General features: G+C 45.0%; 1 protein-coding gene and 1 long non-coding RNA gene across 4 annotated transcripts in view; one reads left to right on the top strand and one right to left on the bottom strand.

The window, feature by feature from the left end:
- The window catches only part of NUFIP2 (nuclear FMR1 interacting protein 2), a 30716-nt gene extending 18550 nt beyond the window's left edge, over positions 1 to 12166 (bottom strand). For all 3 annotated transcript variants that reach the window (XM_027690771.1, XM_027690772.1, XM_027690770.1), the window contains exon 1: positions 12060 to 12166. In XM_027690771.1, the coding sequence (XP_027546572.1) occupies positions 12060 to 12144 (85 nt within the window). In that variant the 5' untranslated portion in view covers positions 12145 to 12166. The remainder of the gene's footprint in view (positions 1 to 12059) is intronic.
- Positions 12167 to 12183: 17 nt separating this feature from the next.
- LOC113971159 lies at positions 12184 to 18755 on the top strand. The gene is made up of 3 exons (XR_003535458.1): positions 12184 to 12270; positions 14041 to 14131; positions 18670 to 18755. It is a non-coding gene; the product is annotated as an uncharacterized LOC113971159 (long non-coding RNA).
- Positions 18756 to 20083: the final 1328 nt, after the last annotated feature.

The following is a 20083-nucleotide window of genomic DNA, read 5'->3' as shown; positions in this document are numbered from 1 at the left end:
AGGCGGCCGCGCTTCGCCCCCTCCCCGTGCAAGGGCGGCCAAGCCGGAGCGAGGGGCCGCGGCGGAGATGCCCCTGTGCCTCGCCGCTGGGCCACCCCCGCGCCCCCCGGTGTTCCATGAGCGCCGTGCGGCCCCAGGGGGGTTTCACCGCGGGGTCACCGGGAGGAGGACGGCTCGGGAGGGAGCAAAGCCGCGTTTTACCGCCAAGGAGCGGGTGAACTGCGCCCCGCGGCAGGCGGGGGACGTTGGAACAGCCCCAGCCAGGGCCACGCGGAGGGGATCTGGGCAGGGATGTGAACACCGTGAGCTGCCGGGCTCTCAGCCGCGGAGAGCCGGAGCGGCAGCAGCATCGCCCCGGAACGCCGCCGGGCTGAGCTGCAGCGCTCCCGCAGCAGCAGGAGCCCGCCCGGCTCCAGGGCTCCACCCGCAGCCGCCTGGGCGGACCCGCCGCTCCCCGGGCGTGCTCGGCACCCACCCTAAGAGGGAAAGGTCGCTGCAACAGACGCTCCTGCCCCCTTCCGAGAAGCACTGGAGGTTTAAGTGATGCTTAACAAAAAACCACAGGTTGTTGGGGAAGCCCGAGAATGGAAGGAGGAGATCTCATTTGCAACAGATTTTATACCATTTCAAATCTCTGATTATCCCCGCTAAATGACCTGAATTATCCAGCTAAATGACCTGAACTTCTTCCCCTGCTCTGACCAGGCTCCACTGTAGGAGGGAAAGGCCAACAAGACTTTCCCCTTCTACTGCTGCTCCAGGTTCCCTGCTCAATACCAAGGCCCAATTCTGCACAGACAGCACGGTTTCAAAACAAACGGTTTCAAAACAAACATGGTTTGAATGCAGAGCAGCAAGGAACTGAGGCAGAAGTTAATTAGGAACATAGGAAAAGACAGAGAGGATGGGGAGACCCGAGATCGACACAGCCTGAAGTTGGAGGCAGAATCCTGCTCCAAGTTATTCGCTGCTCTGCTGTGATTAATTACCTCCAAATACTCGTGACAGTGTGCACTGCAGCAAACAGGGAGGAAAAGTGACAAAATCTGATCATGTAATTAAAGACTGTTATAATTAACATACACAAAAAGAATAAGCAGGATGCACAGATAATCTTCAAAATAGTATTGACGCGCTTGTCAGGGTTGTCCTTGCAGCTTAATGCTCTGCTGTATTTTTCAGTATTTTAATAAACAAAATTAATAAAGTTCCTGTGTCTAGAAAGCCCTATCAGCCTTTGGCACTGTACAAAGGACAGAGCCCTTGCCCAGAGATTTTACAGTTCCCAAGTTTTATTTCAACAGCACAGTTGAAAGTTTATGCCTCAAACACAGCTTCCCACTCCACCTTCCTCTTTACTACATAGGAGGTAAAGCTTTTCCTACCAGAAATACCAAGTTCTACATTAATACAGAGAGGTTTTTTCAAGACTTGAGGTGCCTGAAATATCACAAGTTCTGTGCCAAACCATTCCTGCAGTTTGCATTTCTTTCAGCACAATGCAAAGCAATTTAAAACACGATGAAACCATTTAAGCAAGCAACCATGAACTCTGGGCTTTACCCATGTTCTCAGGAATAACGGTCCTTTCAAATGCTGACTCATGGAGTGACCTCACGGTTCTTAGGAGACAAGTCTTAAAATGAGGAGTCAGGCTTTAATCACAGTTGACATTTTATTGGTGGCTTGGAAGAATTTATTTTTAATATAAGGAACTGGCTTTAAGATTTAAACTTCAAAAGACTCTGAAGAAAGCAAACAATTATGGACAAGTCAGCTCTGCACACACACAGACCAGAAATCTGAATACAGAGGGAGATGAGTTGTCTCTTTGTGAAAGACAAACTATTTCAAACTATTTCACTGCTTAGAAGTGTCATGTTGTCAGTATTATATTATCTGAAGCTTGCGAAAACAGATTAAAAAAATCTAAAATAATACAGCTTGGAGCCCTCCACCTTCAGAAGCACACCTGGCACACAAAGCACAGGTGTCCCACACCTTCCCCACTTCCCACTAACTCCACACGGCATCCACAGCGATGCATTTTAAAGGTATGAGCAGTTCCAGCAGGCACTGCTGCCCTGTGGCCTGGTGTCTCCTCCCTGCCACGCTGGGACATGTCCCCTCCAGAGGCTGTACTTTGTGTTAATCCCAGCATTAGCCCAGCGTTGCACCGGTTACACTGCGCGTTAATATTCAGCAGTTGTCCAGCCTGTGTTCTCTGGAAAAGGGAAACCGGAGATTTCCATGTCTTCCCAGCTGCAGCAGTTTTCCTTCTGACTGCTCTTTGGCAAGCTGGCAAGGGAAAGAGGTAATTTTCCTTGGAATTCCACACCCAGTGCCAAGTATTCCCACATCCAGGCACAAAGCTGGGCACAGCCAGTATAATTTCTAGCTCAGTAATTTATTTAAAGCTCTATTTTATGAAGCTTTGAAGTGGATGGCTTTGGAGAGAACCTGCCATTTAAAGCTGCAAAATTAAGGCAGCAAGGAATGAAACAACTGCTACAGGAATCACAAGAAAGTTTTCCTGGAGAGTCTGACCTGGGATGAGTTTTGTGTTCATATTAAAATCCATTTAAACTGAAAAGCTATTGAAGTGATTTTTTAAGAACAAATAATTTCCTTTCAAAGGCAATTATCTTTAAGACGCTACATTTAATTTCCATTACGTGTTTTCAGGTAAGTGGAAACTGAAACTATAAAACTAATCCAGGATAAGAAAAATGCTGTCTTTGTAATAGATGAAGTCTTGTGTCTGTCCCCTGTTTAAAACTCAAAATTGGGAAACATCAAAATTACCATATTTATAGATATTGGGAAGGGCTCTTATACAAAGTATGTATGGCATTTATTTACATTTTTTTGCCACAGTGTTTTCATTTATAGCAAGTGCTCAGACTTGCGAAATTCTCCGTATTCCAACACATCCAACCTAACAAAGCGCTCAAGCAGACCTTTAGTTCCAAGTAGGATTATAACCACACTGTTCAAAACCTTGCCACGTTTGGCCCCTGAAATCTAATGTATTTCAGTACAATGCGGTCGTGATTTACCAGTGAGTATTCAAGTGTTGGAAATCTCAGATCTCAGCAGCAGTTTAGTCAAGATGGATGACGGGGTGAGAGTGCTCCTTGCAGCCTCCTGCCTGACCACAGCCATCCTCACGGAGCTGTCGCAACCACGGTCAGGTAAGGAGGAGCCTCTCCTTGGCTCCATTTTTGTACTCTGCCGTGTACATTATTTATAGGTACAAAGCTGGTCTCTTTAAAGGCTTCTCTCTCTAGAGGCAGCCTCATAGTAGACATTGGGTTAGAGGTCTTAAAAAGCAGCAAAGCCAAAAAAATTAAAAAGGATTTAACCCCAAGCTGAATTGTAGGAATGGGCACCATGGACATCCGTCTCTCCGATCCCTAACAATTTAAGCATTTGCACCTGAGCACATGCTGAATTATGATTTTTTTTTTCTAAAAACTTAGTTTCCAAATGCCATAAGCACACTATGTTAATCCTTCATTCACTCTCCAGAAAATTAAGGCAGTCCAGCACCAAAAATAACTGTAGGGCATAGTTTTGTGAGGCAGCAAAACTGACGTAATGGCTGCACCCAAAAGGGAAGGTCATCTCTCTCCCTCTGCCCTGCCCTCACAGCAGCACTGCTGCTCCTCGGAGCCCATTTGAGAAATTAACTAAAAGACAATTCTTCAGATGAAAAAGTGCACATTTTTATTCTGGTTAGGCTTCCTGAACTGTTTCACAGAGGAGCCAGACAAATATTAACGCCCTTAAGAATGGGCTGTCAGTACAGCAGCTCAGGAGTTGCCTTCCACAGTCAGCCTGGCTGCAGGGATGACCTTCTGGGAATCGGGCAGTGGGGCACAGCTGGGGTTGCAGCCACTTAAGCCATCTAATTTTATTTTGCTCATATTTTCATATTTGTGAGTCAATCCCCTCGAGTGCCTGAAGAGGGATGGCGTGACCATCCTTCAAAGGGTTTTGAGCAAGCTGTAATGGAATGGCTGTTACCAGTGGGACTTCTGGTGGGTACATCCATTGTTTAACAGCACTGGATCTGAGGATCATCCCTGTTGTAAAGACATTGAAGTGTTCACACAGGCATGAGTAACATCTGCTGCCCATATCTGCATGAAAAATTGTTTACTAGAGTGCAATTGTATAAACTGGAGGCAGCTTCTTGGACATATGAGAAGCAGCACGAGAGGCAGGCTAGCAGGATGGCCTCAGCCAAATCTCTCATCATTACTTCTCTAGAATTGCAAAGAATCCTGGCTCTGGCCTTTCAGACAGTTCTGGATCTCCTCCTGTTCCCTAGGACCATCACAGGGACACAGAGAAATCTTCACAAACACCTTCCAAAGTGCTCTTGCACAAACCACCCTGCAGTTAGGACCTGAGCCACAGGCAGTCCAGCCTGACTTACATGGGGGATTGTATCGGTCACTGCTTGCAGTAGACTTTGACCTCTAGAAGACAAATGAGAAAAAGCTCAATCCACAAATCCCAAGCACTTTTTATCTTGTTATACAACACAACAGTCACAAGGCCGCTAGTCACATTTCATTCTCATTCCATTTGGATACCGAGCAGTTATTTTGAAACAGGGATTTTTTTTAATTATTAGTTTTTAAATGTGTGTTGGGTATGTCTGCATCTGGCACGTGGGGGCTCCATTGCTTGTTTGCACTCAGGGTCTCCAACCTAACAATACCCAGCACTGACAACCAAAATCTGGAGGGGTTATTATTTGAGTTATTACTGTGATTGCTGTTTCATTGTGTGACACAGGGCAATGATGGTTGACTCCAAGATTAGGGATTGAGAAGAGCCCTTGTCTGAAGGAAATTTAAAAAGACTGTGACCATTCACCTCTAAGGGAGTGAATCAGAAAGTCCACAGTGAAGGTATTAGAGAATTCATAGCCTAGAGATAACAGCTGGGAGAACTTTTGTTAACCTTATCTCAAAACATAGGAACACAAGAACACAAAGGGGAAAAAAAAAGTAAATGAAAAGATAAGCAACCACCTTTAAATGCTTTGCATAAAATATTTATGGGATTCACTGATAGGCCATATTGTGAAGAGCAAAGTATTATTAGTTTTCTCAATGAATGGGCATAATTCAGCTAAAAGTAAATATTTGACAACTAAAATAGAGATTTTGGAAGGATTACTATTCTTTGGAGCACAGGTGAGCCTCTACCTCATGGGATTTAAAAGGCTATTTCTGCCAGGTATCCAGCACCTGGGGAGCTCAAACAGAAGCAGGGGGAAGAAGTTACTTCTCTAAAACCATCTCCTCCGAAGAACTCATGCGCTGAATACAAATGATACAGCTGATGGCTTTAGTTAGGGAGGAAAACATGAGGCACCAGAGACCAGGACTCACTGGCACAGCGAGCAATGGGCGCTGTGCAGCAGATGCCTGCTAACATCTACATTCCACAGAGGAGTTCCTGCACCCTCAACTTACTGGATCTGTGCTCCAATTTATATAATTCAGGTATTTTTGTTACTAAGTGACGGCAGTGCAGAAGTCAAAGGCTAATCCTTGCCTCGTCTTTAGCCCTACTTCCTTATCTTGGAATCTGGTCCACAGTGCCACTCTCGTTCTCCCACACAGTTTCTGTACTTCACTGCTTACCTACTCATGAGGACTGAATTCCAGGACAAAGGCTATTGTTCGCAGCAAAGGGTTTGTGGAACAGCTATTCTGGCATAGCTCCCCAGGTGGAGATACAGTTCATATAGGCAAAAGAACTCACTAAACCATCTCCTTAAAAGGCAAACTACACCATCAGAATAAGTCATCTCCACATCTTTGCTTTTTGCATGCCATCATTGCTGCAGGGTTAAGTCTGGGATTTTTACATTCCAACCTGCATAACTATTCTGGCAAGACTAGTAGTTCCTTGACCAGGAAAGACAAGATGCAGCAGGAAACAAAACAAAACAAGAACAAAAAAACCAACAACACAAACAAACAAACCAAACCCACCAATAAAAAAGATCTTGCCTTATTTTCTTAACTGCTTCTTTTATCTTGATATTGAAATGAATGAAGGAAGGAGCCATGAGCTCTGGCTCTGCTAACAGGAAGGGAAACTGTGTCCAAAAGTCACCTCTGGGGTGGAGAACAGCAGCTGAACAGCAGTGCAACCCTTACAAAAGAATTTATTTACTACATGTATGAAACAAAACCATGATGTCCTAATGAAGCTGTAGCAAAACACAAGTAAAATCTAAAGACATAACATAAACAACTCATCTAGAATTGAACCAGAATTCTAGATATAAGACCTCCACTCTACAGGGAAGTAGCCTAGGAATTCATTCACCAAGTCTAATTAAGAATATTCATTCTTCATTATCATCTTTGCACTGCAACAGACCTCATGTCAGCCCCAGGAAAGGATATGAGTCAATCCCTGACTAAATGCCTCTGATTCACGAAGGAACCAACATATATAAAGTCACTTAAGATAAAAAAATGCTAAGGTTTGCCTCTCTGATAATTTATCTAATGGCTGCTAAGACTGGAGTAATAGGAGAAAGATGAGAGAGAACAGCACTACATTGCTATGGAAACTAGAATTTTCAAAATAAATACCTTTGCAGAAGTGACGTTGAAGATCTAAAATATGTACTGGTTTTGGTGTTACCTCCCTTTGCCATGAAATCCAGCCAGGCTGACCAAACAGGCATAGGGAAAAATCTTGCATGTGGTGACAGAAGATATCCCATAACTGATGTTCCTTATTCCAGTGCAGGTATAGGCTCTGAATGGAAACCTCAGTGTTTGATCTGTAACCTGTAAGCTTTTGGGGGGTCTTCCTGCCCCGCAGCCCATCTGGCCAGGCCAGTGCAAAATGAATCCATAACCACTGGAGACAGGAAGTGTTACCTTTATCCCACTATTTTAATCATCACAAATATTTGCGGTGTCCTTACTATGACAATACAAAATATACAGCTTTGTAAAGTACCTATTCCCTTACTCACACTAGGAAACTCCTTACCCTGCAAATGGCTCCACTGCAGTTACTGTTCAGTCCTTTGCTTCCCATTAGTCACATCTTGGAAATACAGTCAATACCTTCCCCATTTGTGCCTGGGCAAAGGGTTTCTCCTTTTAGACACACACACCCCACCTACCTTGTACCATCTCACTGATTGCTGCTATAAACAAGTCAAGGCTCTAGAAATGCTGACTCACAGTGCTAAGACTATGGAAAATATTTAGAGTTGCTAAAGAAGCAAAGCCCAGCAGGTTTCCTGCCCTTCTTCCTTATCTGCAAGCCCCTTGCCACAACAGGCTGTAATGAAGGACCTTGCTTCCTGAGAGGAGGCAAAGAGTAGGTACTTGCTTCCTAAAGATATCCTAGATTCCTTTGAATTCCCAGTTGCTAGCTAGTAATTGCAGACAGGGGAAGACAACCCCCAGTGCTTACAACCGCAGGGCTACAGATGTTGAGAGATTAATGGCTCCTGGGTAGGTTTTCTTGCCCACTGCAGCATTGCTCACTTCAGTGCACTTCCTGGGACAGAGTGAAGTTCCTCTAAAATGCCTCAATATCTTCTATGGAGGGCGGTTCCTTAGCTATGGACTTACTGCACAGCCAAGTCAGTGCAGACAGGCAAATCACTATTTGCTTTGGGAGGGTTGACACCAGTAAAGACACGGGCAAGCAGCACTGGGTGCAAATTCTGGTTCCCTGTGGGCAAGTCAGTGCAGGCAGGGATGGGACTGGTGCTCACGCTGGACCGGGGGCCGTGGACAGCAGTGTGGGGAGAGCAGCACTATCCCGATGGGAGCCAGTCTGGGTGCATTCTGCCTGTGTTAGCACAGTGCTGTGCCCAAACTAATCAGCCCTGGATTTTATCCAAACTACAAGCTGAGCGCCTACCACATCAACAGCCTGTTTTTCCCCACTGGGAAATGACCTCCTGTTGCAAAAGGCAGAGCATTTAAGGAAACAGCAAAGTTTTATAGGCACACGGTTCACGTGGCAAATAACTTGAGAAAGCGTCAGGAGCACGGAGCATTTGTGACTGGCTGGGATGGGCAGGTTGCAGTGGGACTGCCTCCTCCTCCTCCTCCCCTTACCTACGCAGCTCATTTGCAGCAGAGGCTGATGAGCTATGTTTACAAGCTGGGCAGGGCAGACCAGAGAGCAGCTCTCACTGAAGGGAAGGAGCAGGCAGTGGTGAGAGCTGTATTGCAGTGCTCAGAAATGACTGTGCTAAATGGTCATGGTGGTGGCATTGAGCTGATTTTACCTATAACCTATTCTAACTGCAGTCTGCAATCAACACGGCCTGTGGCTTCTAAATGCACTAGAATCACATAAGTAGGGATGCAGAGCTTCCTTTTTTATTGGCAGCTGATTTTCAGCTGCACATCATATGAGATCCTTAGCAAGCTGATCATGTGCATAACTCTCTCTATAGCTGTCAATATGGAGATGCATTTGGCTGAAGGCTCCCTTTTCTGAGGCAACAGGAGCCATTTTACACAGGTGGGGACAGAGGCTGGCCCTACAAGGCTCTCATGGTAGTTTAAGAGAACAGTAACTATGGTACTTTTGCCCTCAAAGCAAACCTGAGGTCGTGTCAGTCCTTCTTCTCCAGTAACTGCTATGACAGTGAAGGTGCTCAGTGTGAAGATGGCCCTGTATGAAGAATAGATTGGATCATAAAAGCAGAACAACTGCTTAAGCAGAATGCAAGGAATAGAAGCAATGATGTTGCTGGGCAGAGAAAAGCATTGCAAGAGCTCACAGATAGCCTCCTTTCTCCAAAGGCACATGCGCACTGCTCTCACTCAGTCACATTTCTCTCAAGCTTCCTGGTAGCAGCATCAGCAAGTGTGTTCTGTCACATCTGACTGGCTACAGGACTCTGTCCTCACCTGACAGTAATGACCTGGCCTTGATTTTTCACATTCTTGTTGCTTCCTTCCCCTCTTTCAGCACCATAAAAGCACGAGGCATGAAACCTGCAGCACAAAGGAAATTCTCACTAGCACAGCCTGCTGCAGTACACTTACCTCAGCAGCACAGGGGCTGCAGGCATGGCAAACCTCACATAACCTACATTAGATTCCTGCAACGTTCCAAATCAGGCACTTAACTCCCAGACTTGGCTGAGACTCATCTCCATGGCCAGACTTAGTATACACAACAGAGACTAAAACTCTGAGGATCATGACGAACAGCTTTGCTCCTTTGGTAAAATTTAATGCTCTACAAAAACAGACAGTTCAACCCCACAAAAACAGTCTATTTTTGGCCCAAGAACAAATACTGAAATCCCCCTAGAATGAAGGGCCATCCAGATTTCTCCACATGCAAATGCACTGTAAAAGATCAACTCTCTGGTTGAATGGCTACGGCAAAACACGCTTGCCATTGCCATGGCCTGGCCTCTGATCTGCCACTGGCCAGAGGTGATGTCATGGGCTGTGTTCACTGTCTGGAAATGAGGAGCAAGAAACACGCTGTGCTGGCTCACCAGCCAGTCCAGTGACACATCCTGACACAGGCCACAAGGAGACAGGAACAGACTGATAACTCTTAAACATCATGGAAACAAAACCCAGGGAGAAGTTGTTTGTGTACAAGCACACTAACTTGGCCAGTGGCAGCGGGTCTAACCACACCTTTAACGCTTTAGTCAATCTCTCCACTGCACCTCCTTAGTCCTTTCTTACCCCTTCTCTCTCTTTCCTCAAAGCTACTTAGCTAATTAAACTGCTGCTGTCCCTGCTTTGTTTACCCCAGTTCTACCTGCACTGAACAGCAGCAAGAGTGCTCTCCCCCTGATGTCACCACCACTTTTGAGAAAAAAAGCTGACCTGCAAGCTATTTTTAACCACATTGTAAAGTTGTGAAGCTATTTTGGTCACATCTCTGTATGAAAGGTGCAGGATGCTGACAGGCTCTGTGTTTGCCTAGGGGCAACAGGGGCTTTAACTGGAATGGCTTGTGACTTTGCATTAAGGCTTCTCTGCCCTGCCCATGCCATAGGACTCTTTACACCAAGATTTGATTTCTCTTCCTTTTAGGAAAGAGTAATACACCTTCCTGAATTCTGCTGGATACCAGAGGCTCTTTAAAGGCCTCTGCAGAAGGTGCTGTTTATTCTGTTGGCTCCCTCACTCCCATTTGCCTCACTCCCTAGGAGGAGGCAGGTGCAATTATGAGTTCACAAAAACACCGGATAAGATTTTATCAATCTTCCTTTGCATCAGAACTTTGTAAAAGATCAATAAACATTAGTATAGTGCCTGCTGAGAAGTCGGGTGCACATATCTCTGTGGGAGTAAAAGGAAGAGCAGAAAGGAACCATTTGCATAGCAACATGTTGTTCTGAATACAGAGTAATGCCTGGGAGCTCTGGGGTACATCCAGGGCATCGGGCAGAAGGTGCCTGGTCTAGACAGTTGTTTTCTCTGGAGTGCCCAAGGGTTGGTTGCCAAGTTTGCTGGGGTTCTGTAGCAGGTGCAAAGCGCAGGCAGAGTAGAAGCCAAAGCAACTGGATTTAACAGAATTAAGCCCAGAGATACAAAAAGAAGCTTGAAGGATATGAAATACAAGGTAAATGATAGGAGAGAAAAGAAAATACTGAAACTGGTGTATTTAGGACAGATGAGTCAGATCTATAAAGAAGGAATAAGTATGAAAGTTTTTTAACAGCTGTCAGCCAATCCACCCCAGAAAAGTCCCCTTAGGACTACTGCTGTCTGCAGCTACAGTGCATGTTTTCCCAAGACCCTTCAGGCAGTGGTATTAACAGCTGTGCACCTATTTCATTTGGAACAAGCCCCTGATGCAACAAGAAGAATCATAATTTCATCAAGTCAGGCTTCAGAGTCTCTCTCATATATTTTTCCCCCCAGCTTTCTTCTAAAGGTGGTTCTTTAACAGTTCTTACACCAAAACCTACATCCCGCTTCTAAGGTGAGACACTTCTTATTTCACTGATGCAACTTGCACCTGCTTTCATGAGTCAGCATAAGCCACATATCTCCTCCATAGCAGGATCAGTGCCTGCTAACAGGATGGACTGTCCCAGGCAAACACTGGTGACCTGTTGTAAACAGAGATTTGATTTGCAGAGCATCTCTGTATTTCCCTGTATTTCATCTCTGTGTTTCAGCAGAAGGAGCTGCTTCAACTCATTTGGTCCCAGGCAAGCATTAATCTGTGTTATATACTTTACAATCTTCATGCCAGGGAAATCAGCTGACCATTAACTAATATTTTATGACATGAAAATTAAAACTAGCTTAGTAAGAATTTAACTTTTTAGTCAATAGGTGGAAACACCACGGACAGAAAGTATTGTTTAATATGTTGTTATTTTAGCAGGACAGAATGGAACTGTCGCAGTTCAGATCAGACACAGAGACATGTCCAGCAGCAATATGTCAAGACCTGTTGGATCAAAAAGCTCAATGAAGTGCTCTGTGTTTCAGCTTCCCCCAGAGCCACGAACAACACTAGCAGCAAGCATTACATGGTGAAAATGTTTTGGTCAGATGAAATAACAAAGCAACATGTTGCATTATTTCCCCGCTGAGCTTCAGCAGCCTTTCTTTGGGACGCTGCACAAGCACGATAACAAACACAGCACGACAAGAGTGGCTGACAGATAACCTGTTGGCTCCTGCATGGTGGACCCGTGTTCCTGCTAGCAGAGCTTTGCCAGTGTAGGGAGTAACCACTTCACCTTTCATCACCTCTCTAGATTCTTAGTTTTCAGCCACTTTCACACAATTTATCTTACTGTGAGAGCATTACTGGAATCACCGGTCTTCACCAATTATTTAATGAAGACATTCTATCACCATCTCCACAACGTAGATGTTTTACTAGTAAATATAAAGAAACTGATTTATTTTAATATGCCTACACCTGTTCTATTTTCCAGTATGGAAACATCAGGCTTACAGTAACAAATCACAGGCAGCTCACCCCATAGACGTAGTCAGGGTTCGTCCACCAATTGTGTGGTTCCTGACAAGCGCACGCACCACGCTGGAGCTGACAACTGCAATTGTTCCCAATCTCCTCTAGGGAGTGCAGTCGGAAAGGAAGAGACGGAACTGCAGCGCACATGCCAGCTGGGAATCGGTGACTCAGGATATTCAGTCATAAATGGTGTCCGTCCCTTTCCAGCTGAACGCAGGGAGCAGCAATGAGGTTTGAGCTTGACGTAAGAGCAGGATTCTACTCGAACCCGAGGTATGCCTTAGTATGTGAAAGACAGGTCTGCCAAGATACTAAAATTCAAGATGTAAATCAAGGATGTAAATGTAAATAGGGCTTCAAATACTGGATCAATCGTTGAAGCCAACGCCCCCACAGCTGAATGGAGCATGGGCAGCACTTGGGGCTTCCATCTCTTTCACCCAAGTATATCACGATGCACATCCATCAGATCATCCAGGGAAGGCATGCTCAGTCTCAAAACATCATCTAGGCCTTGGTCTCTGTGCAAAGAACATCAGAGACGTTAATTCTAGAACTAGATGTATTTTGAGTGTATGTGCACAGTGTACTAGAAACTGGGCAGAGCCATCAACTTATTTCACCCTGGATTCATGAAACAGCCAAGCAAATAGTATCTGGCTGATCTCCATGGTAAGGAATCATGGATGAAAAGGTATAAGGTGGCCTATTTTCTCCTTACAAATCACATGCGTGCCTTGATTCTATGACTTTCTACACCTTCTTTAAAGAAGGACCAGAACATAAAATGAACATAAAACCGGATCTTTGCCCACTTCCCCCACCCCAAAAAAATAATAATAATAATCCATGTTCCCAGTCTCAAGAAAAAAAATATTAAGGAATGCAGAAGTCATAATATCATCTACCTAAGGCAAAAGTAAGAGAACAAATTTGCCAGGTAAGAGTTTGGACAGAAAAGCAGGTCTGCAGGAGGGACCTACCTACATTCAGAGAGGTGCCACGGTTGATCCACAGCAGAGGATACAGTGACTTCTGCAAAGTTACTGATACTTTGTGACAAAGCAGGTCTGTGGAACCAGTGAAGAGCTGCAGCTTTGAGGACAGTGGGGTTGGGAAACCAAGAGACAATAACCACTGCTGCTTATGGACAAAGCTGCCAGGCTGACACAGACAACTTGCCACATACAGAAATCACCTACAGCAAAACAGGAACAGACATTCACATATCCTAAGGACAGCAACCAGACCAGCAGCCAGGGACTTCACTTTCAGCCAGGCATTTAAGTGGCAGCAGATACCTGTGGGACAAAGCCAGTCTTGTGATTTTTAGAGACTAAAAGTTCCCTCAGTAGCAGGTGAGAAGACAAGAGCTTCTGTTTCTAGATGTGGGCTCTGCAATTAAACTGCCAACAGCTGGCTCAGTTTAGAATGAGCAGCATTGCTTGTATCTGCTAGTGTGTGACAACCCAGGGGAAGGAGGTACAGGCACTGAGCACAAGCTTCATGTTTACTCAGCAAGCACCAGCTGAAGAGAACCATCTGATTTCTGAACTCCCGTTGCCTCCCACTTTTTCTCTCATCATCACACTACATATCTAAGCCACATATAAGATATCACAAACTAATTTGCTCATACACTCCCTTTATTACAGCCCCTGTTGCTCTTTGTTCACCTGTCTCCCTCAAGCAGCATACCAGAAGCCCCCCCGTACTGACACAGGAGGAACAGAAAGAGCAAAAGCCTGTAGAAACTGATAAATAAAAAAGAACCATCAGCTCTTTCTTGCCCTTGCAAATGACAGAGCATCTTCTTCCTGACCTGTCCCATTCACTCTTAAATTTTCCCACCAGCATTAATTTCTATTGCTGCCTTGAGTTACAGGTATTTTTTTAGTAGAAGCAAGGTAAGGCAGGCTTAGCATCAAGAGACCCTCAGAAATCTGTAAGAATATTTTTGGTGAGGGCATAATTGATTTCTAGGGGGATGTTTATGATGTATGCATTATCACACTCTCAGAACTTAATTCTCCACCTATTTAGGATTCCCACACTGGATTTTACAACCTGCCTTCACATATGAGATGTTGAAGCTTTCAATGAGGTCACGCCAGACACTGACAAGCACTGATGGGTGAGTCATGCTGCAGTAGCCAGAGATACTAGCAACAGATTTGTTAATCTGTATGCAGTCTAACCCTTTTTCTGGTCTAGGATCTTATTCAAGGGTGAAATACAATGTCTCAGAGATAGGTGACTGCAGAATTGCTGAAGAGCAAGGCCACATTTTCACAACTATTTTACAGATTATAATAAGAATCGGTTCCTGGGAGCATGTTTACAACAATGTAAAATGTTGGTTTAGCTATAAAATCTATAAAACAGGAGATCAAGATCCAGATGGGGTTAACAGTGTTCACTGCAGATCACTGGAAAAGCCACCATGCTAATATGGAATCTAAGTTCCACCTGCTCTTGCTCCAGCAGTTCCAATCATCATCTCCAGCAAACTGTTCTTCCAGAAGCTACATCCCTGTACCAGGGAGAGCAGGTGTAAATACACACCCATACACCAGCCAGTCTAGGACAAAGGCCAGTGCAGTCACAGCACTGTTAGGCTTGGGTCTGAGCTAAGACATCCAGCCCTAACCCAGCAGGGTCAGGCAGAGAGCAAACTCTCTTCTGCTGGCTCTGCTGTGGGGGGAAACCTGTGGAGAAGGATTAGACCAGACCATTTCCTGATCTGCCACAAGAAAATTCTCCATGGAAGCTTTGGAAGTGTGGCAAGGACACAGAAAACCATGGAACAAGTGAGATATGGGGACTGAGCGGATGACAGAAGAAAAAAGTTCCATCATCTTGGCTAAACTACTGGACAGTCAGAGAAAGAACCAATAATAAAGGGAAGAAGCAAAGTAAGTCTAAAAGAAATTCTGCAGACAGACAACAAAGAAATGAGGTGCTGTTGTATTTTCATTGCTGCAAAGCTAAATTAAGCTTCCTAAGTCAAGCAGAGAAAAAAGTGTTTTAGACTCCTATTCAGAAAACAGCATGAGCAGCAATTGCCAGTGGACAACTAACAAAAGGTGTCTTCTCTCAGAGAAAGAAAGCCACCAGCAGATTGCATAATTGTAATGAGTTTCCTCCCAGTTTCACATTATTAGTCACCTTTCACCCTTCTCTGCCAAAGGCCTCTTCTTACCCATCCAAGGACCAGAGCCAAGGCACAAGCCTTTCCTGTGCTACTTCTTTCCATCAGCCACTCTTCAAGGTCAAGGCCTTCACAATACTGATCACTGTGCCCATTCCAGGCATTCTGAACCAATGCCAGAGTAAAACCCCCTTCAGCTCTGCCATTGGGAAAAGATTCGAGACACCTGAATAGACCCTCCTTATACTCATTTGTCATGGCCTGGAAAAGCAGTTAGTTCTGAAATTGTGCAAGTATTTCAAAGCAAAACCATTGCAAAGAGCCTTCACCAGCAGAAGACATCCTACCTGGAGTCCCTTGGAAACCTGTTTGACTCAGGTGGAAATGACCTACTGGCATTTATTTGTAATTGCCCAGCATGGCAGTGGCTGAGGAAGGAAAAGCTATTGAGTCACACTGCAAGCCACTTTTCCACTTCTGTCTGGTTGCCCAGAGGGTAGAGTGGGACAGTCAGAAGGCTGAGATTTTGTTTGTGTCTCTGAAACTGATTTTCCATATGACCTTGCATGTACTTCTTGTGCCACCATTTTCCCATTCCTTAATAGCTAAAACCACTCGACTCACAGGTCAATCAGAAGTGCCCAGCAAGGAGCATGTTTGTTCATCTAATAAAAGGTAAGAGAAGAGTGAAGTGGTATTATTGTTGTCATACAATACAAAAGCAGTTACGTAATAACATCAGTATTGCTTCATTTTTGTCATTACAACACAAACTGTCAGAGGGACACTTCCTGAACATGGTATCTTCATCCCAGTGGATGTACCCAAGTGTTTACTTCATTGATACAAAACCAGATTACAACAATCTGGAAGACTCTGCCTCGTTTATTTTGACCATCTAGAACATGTTTTTCCTGTATAACCTCATAACCCATAATAATGGCCCAAACTGCACTACAGGAATGATGGCAGGTTTCATGAGCTAGTAAAAGGAGAACAATTCCTCACTTGTGCATTGCACAACTGCTCACACACTAAAGCACACGAGTGCTTCTCTTATTTGTGAGCAAACAACAACCTGAAAGTTAGTTTCTAAACCTGCACATCATACACACACAGAATACTTTTTAAAAAATCTCAGTGCCAAGAAAGAATTAAAAGAACTGCCTAATTTGGCTAAATTACATTCTGCTTGTCTGATGACAAATTTCCCCGAAAAAAGCTGTTCATAACTGTTCTATAATTAATAAACAAATTTCTTTGCTTCAAGTTCTGTGACTTATTCTAAAATTTAAAATCCTTTGCTTAAAAATGGCCAGATTCAAGCAGCATGTGGACTGAAGGCTGAGGAAGGCATGGCTGTGATTACAGCAGCTGAAACCGTGCCCTAATCACACTCTTATCTTTCTTATCTACTGCGAGTATTTATAAAGCAATGATTACTGTACTAGGCCACATCACTGCTCTGAGTTTGTTCTGAACCAGCACCTTTGTGTTGCTGTAAGAAGTTCACACTGCTAGAGCTGGTGTCATTTTGCTGAGACAGAAAGCCAAGCTTCTCATCACTTAAAGTCATTAAAAAAAAATAAACTATGACACCTCTAAAGGAGTAGGGGTGTTAACCCCAATGTCCTGGCCGAACTCCCAGCTCGAGTAATTACAACGTGCCTTGAATAAATTCTTGCCACAGTTTCCTTTGGACACAGTATTGTTCTCTACTTCCTCTCCTACAATATTATGGAGTGCTGATGCATGCTCTTAAAGGTCCTGTCCGTGCTGGAATGTCATACAGGTCTACCCCAGGACCAGCTCTGCAGCAGCACATTGGGAACAATGTGTTGAAACCAGTTCTGCCTGTCAGCTGAACCGCTAGGCAATTTGTAATATTTATTTATTGATGTTCTGGCACCTCCTCCAGATGGAATTAACTTTGAGTATGGCTAACTGATAGATAGACTGGTGCGAATCCCAGATACAGACATACTCTTTTATGTAATAAAGTTCTTTAAATGGACTAAATTTGCATCAGAAAATTAGCAAATGAAGCTAAACTAACTTTCTAGGTGCCTGCTATGGTCATCTGAGAAGGCAGCAAGAACATGCCTCATGCACAGGACTAGGAAAGCTAAATGTGCTGTTTAGTTTAGCTGACAACAATCAAGGTAGTTTTCATACTGGCTGTTCCTTCAGAATTTCAGTGGACTTTTTCTAAACTGTCTGTTCACAGACGATACTGTATATTTTCGAAGCAGTCACTGAATTCGTACCAAATACAGATCTAGTATTTTAAGTAAAATACTTGACTGTTCACACAAAAGCATTATTCACATTTTTCTGCAGCCACTGTTAGACTCTAAGGATTTTTACCTAGTGCTCTCATTATCTTTTTATGTGTGTAACACAAAGAGCTGAGGCCCAGACTCTCTGCTGGCATTTGCCAGGTTAGCTCCACAGACCTTGCTAACTCTCATAATTCATGAGCTTTAAAGGCAATTTGTCTGCAGGAAGAAGTACAAGATCAAGATTCAGAAGAATCCAATTTTCAATTCTACCTTATGACCCCGTGGGCGGATCACTCCCTCACTGCTCCATTTTGTTCTCCCATCTCCAAAAGCAAATGATACCCACTAATTTGACAAAACAAGCACAAAATCAAATTTATACTGACAGGCCATGCTGAGCGGTTTTGCCTTAAACACCATTGTTCTAACATTTGAAAATACAAATATTTACCTTTCAAGCATGTCCCTAATTTCCCCAGAAGCATGTCTCCAAACCCATTTTATTTTAGAAGACAGGAACCGTATTTTCAGAAAGTGAATGGTTTTATTTTTCTGTCATTACAAAAATGCCTTTTAACTTGTCAAATGATACACTACAAATATCTTTGGCAGATGAATGAAACCAAGTTTCCTGTCATAGCTGCCAACTTCGAGGTTGAGATAATCAGATAAACCTTTAGTTTGCTTCTCCCAATACCTAAACTACATGTGTTTGAAGTGATCCACATCTGTCTTACTTTTCCTATTGGGATCTGAAAAGGCAAAGTGTCAGACCACTATGTGCCAAGTTCACAAAACTCTAGGTGTGGTCCACAGTTGTTACAGCCAATCTCTGTTCTCAGCTTTCCTCAGGTTTCCCCCATCCCAGGTTGAATAGTCCCCAGTAGCTCTGCTTGTCTAAAGGTAAACGCCAAGTTTATATAAATAGTATCCAGCATCACCCTCAACGCCTGCTGGATACAAAGCCTTATGATACAAAATACCTATTAGATTATGGGAAAATAGGAAGGAAGTTTGTTTCGCTTCTTTTATGTCAGCAGGAGCAGTAATACTGGATTTATGGAATTGGATTATTTCGTACTGGGGACACTTCAAAACTGAATATTTGCAGGGTACTTTATAACCGAGTGCACTGCCCCTTCAGTATAAGCCTGAATTCAAAAGCGGAAGCCATCCCTACAAACACACCTTTGACAAAGTTTGTGTCTTATGTAACTGTTTCTATTCATTTATTATCAGGATGTCAGTACGAATTGTTATTTTGATGATTCTTTGCCCCCATACTTCTGAAAGGGAAAGCAACTGTAAACACAAGGGAGACTGACCTCAGTGATTTCCTCTGTTCAGACAGGAGCACAATGCGCTCAAACACCAAGACAAGGAGAAGTGGACTGTTTAGAATTCCTCCAGCTGTAATCTATAGTAAAAACAAATAAACAAATACGTGACTACAAGATGCGATAATTAATCCCTGCATGAAGCCAACTGTTATCTCTGCTTCATAGATGGAGATACCAAAACATACAAAGGCTCAACAACCTACCAAGTTCAACACCAAGACTGAGAACCAAGACTACAGCTTGGGAGGCCATGTGCTCAGTCCATCAGATTTTTTTTTCCTTTTGTGATCATAAACCAGACACAGTTTGGCCAAGGGCAGGCTGAAATGCACCCATTCGGTGAGGGCAGCTGCACAAGAGTTAGCACCTACCACCTCCTGGGATTATCACTGCTGGTAGCTGAGCTGCTCCTGACTGGAGAGGCAGCTCCACTCAGCCTTACCCCAGCCAACCTGCCCCCAAAACACCCTACTCTCCCACACCTGCCCCTCTAAAGCTCCCACGTGCCCCAGGCCTCTCCACTGCTCTCACAATTCATCTCCCCACCAATGTCCAGGCCTCATCTGCCCCATTGCTGAGCCTCCCTTCTCTCTGCTCCCTCCCAGAGCCCCCAGCCAAGCTGCCCCATGCCTCTGCTCAGTCTCCCCATTCCCCCTCATGCCTGCTGTCCCCCCACAACCCTGCTGAGCTCCTACGGCCTCAGCAGCAGCCCACCACCATCAGGCCCCTCTCCCCCCTCAGGATCCCCAAAACCCTCTCCCCAAAACTCCCCTCGTCACCCCCAGGTGCCGGTTCCCTCCCATCCCTCAGTGACTCCTCACCCTAATTACCCCTCACACTGCCCAACCTGCCCCCTCAAACTGCCCCTCACGCCAAACCCCCTCCTCACACAACCCCCTGTGGCCGGCTGCCCCCTCCTCACAGAACCCTCACACCAACACCCCCCCTCAGTGTCCTCTCACACCAACAGCCCCTGACACCGACGCCCCCTCCCCACACAACCTCTCACAGCCGGCTGTCCCCCTCCTCACAGACCCCTCACACCAACGACCTCTTACATCAACGACCCCTCACAAGAACACCCCCCCCCTCACAATCCCCTCACACCAAAAGCCCCTGACACCACCAGCCCCTCCCCACAGAGCCCCTCACAGCCGGCTGCCCCCTTCTCAGTGATCCCTCACACCAACCCCAACAGCCCCTCCCGCCCCCGCGCCACAACTGCCCCTCCGCTGCCCGGCCCGGCCCCGCCCCTGCCCCCCCCACCGCCCCCCGCCCCTCCCGCCGGCCGCGGCGGTGCTGGTGGGGGGGGG

The sequence above is a fragment of the Neopelma chrysocephalum genome, unplaced genomic scaffold (genome assembly GCF_003984885.1).
Source record: "Neopelma chrysocephalum unplaced genomic scaffold, ASM398488v2 Primary Assembly neopelma1_82, whole genome shotgun sequence".
Taxonomy (NCBI): Eukaryota; Metazoa; Chordata; class Aves; order Passeriformes; family Pipridae; genus Neopelma; species Neopelma chrysocephalum.
This window is presented reverse-complemented; position numbering and strand designations above follow the sequence as displayed.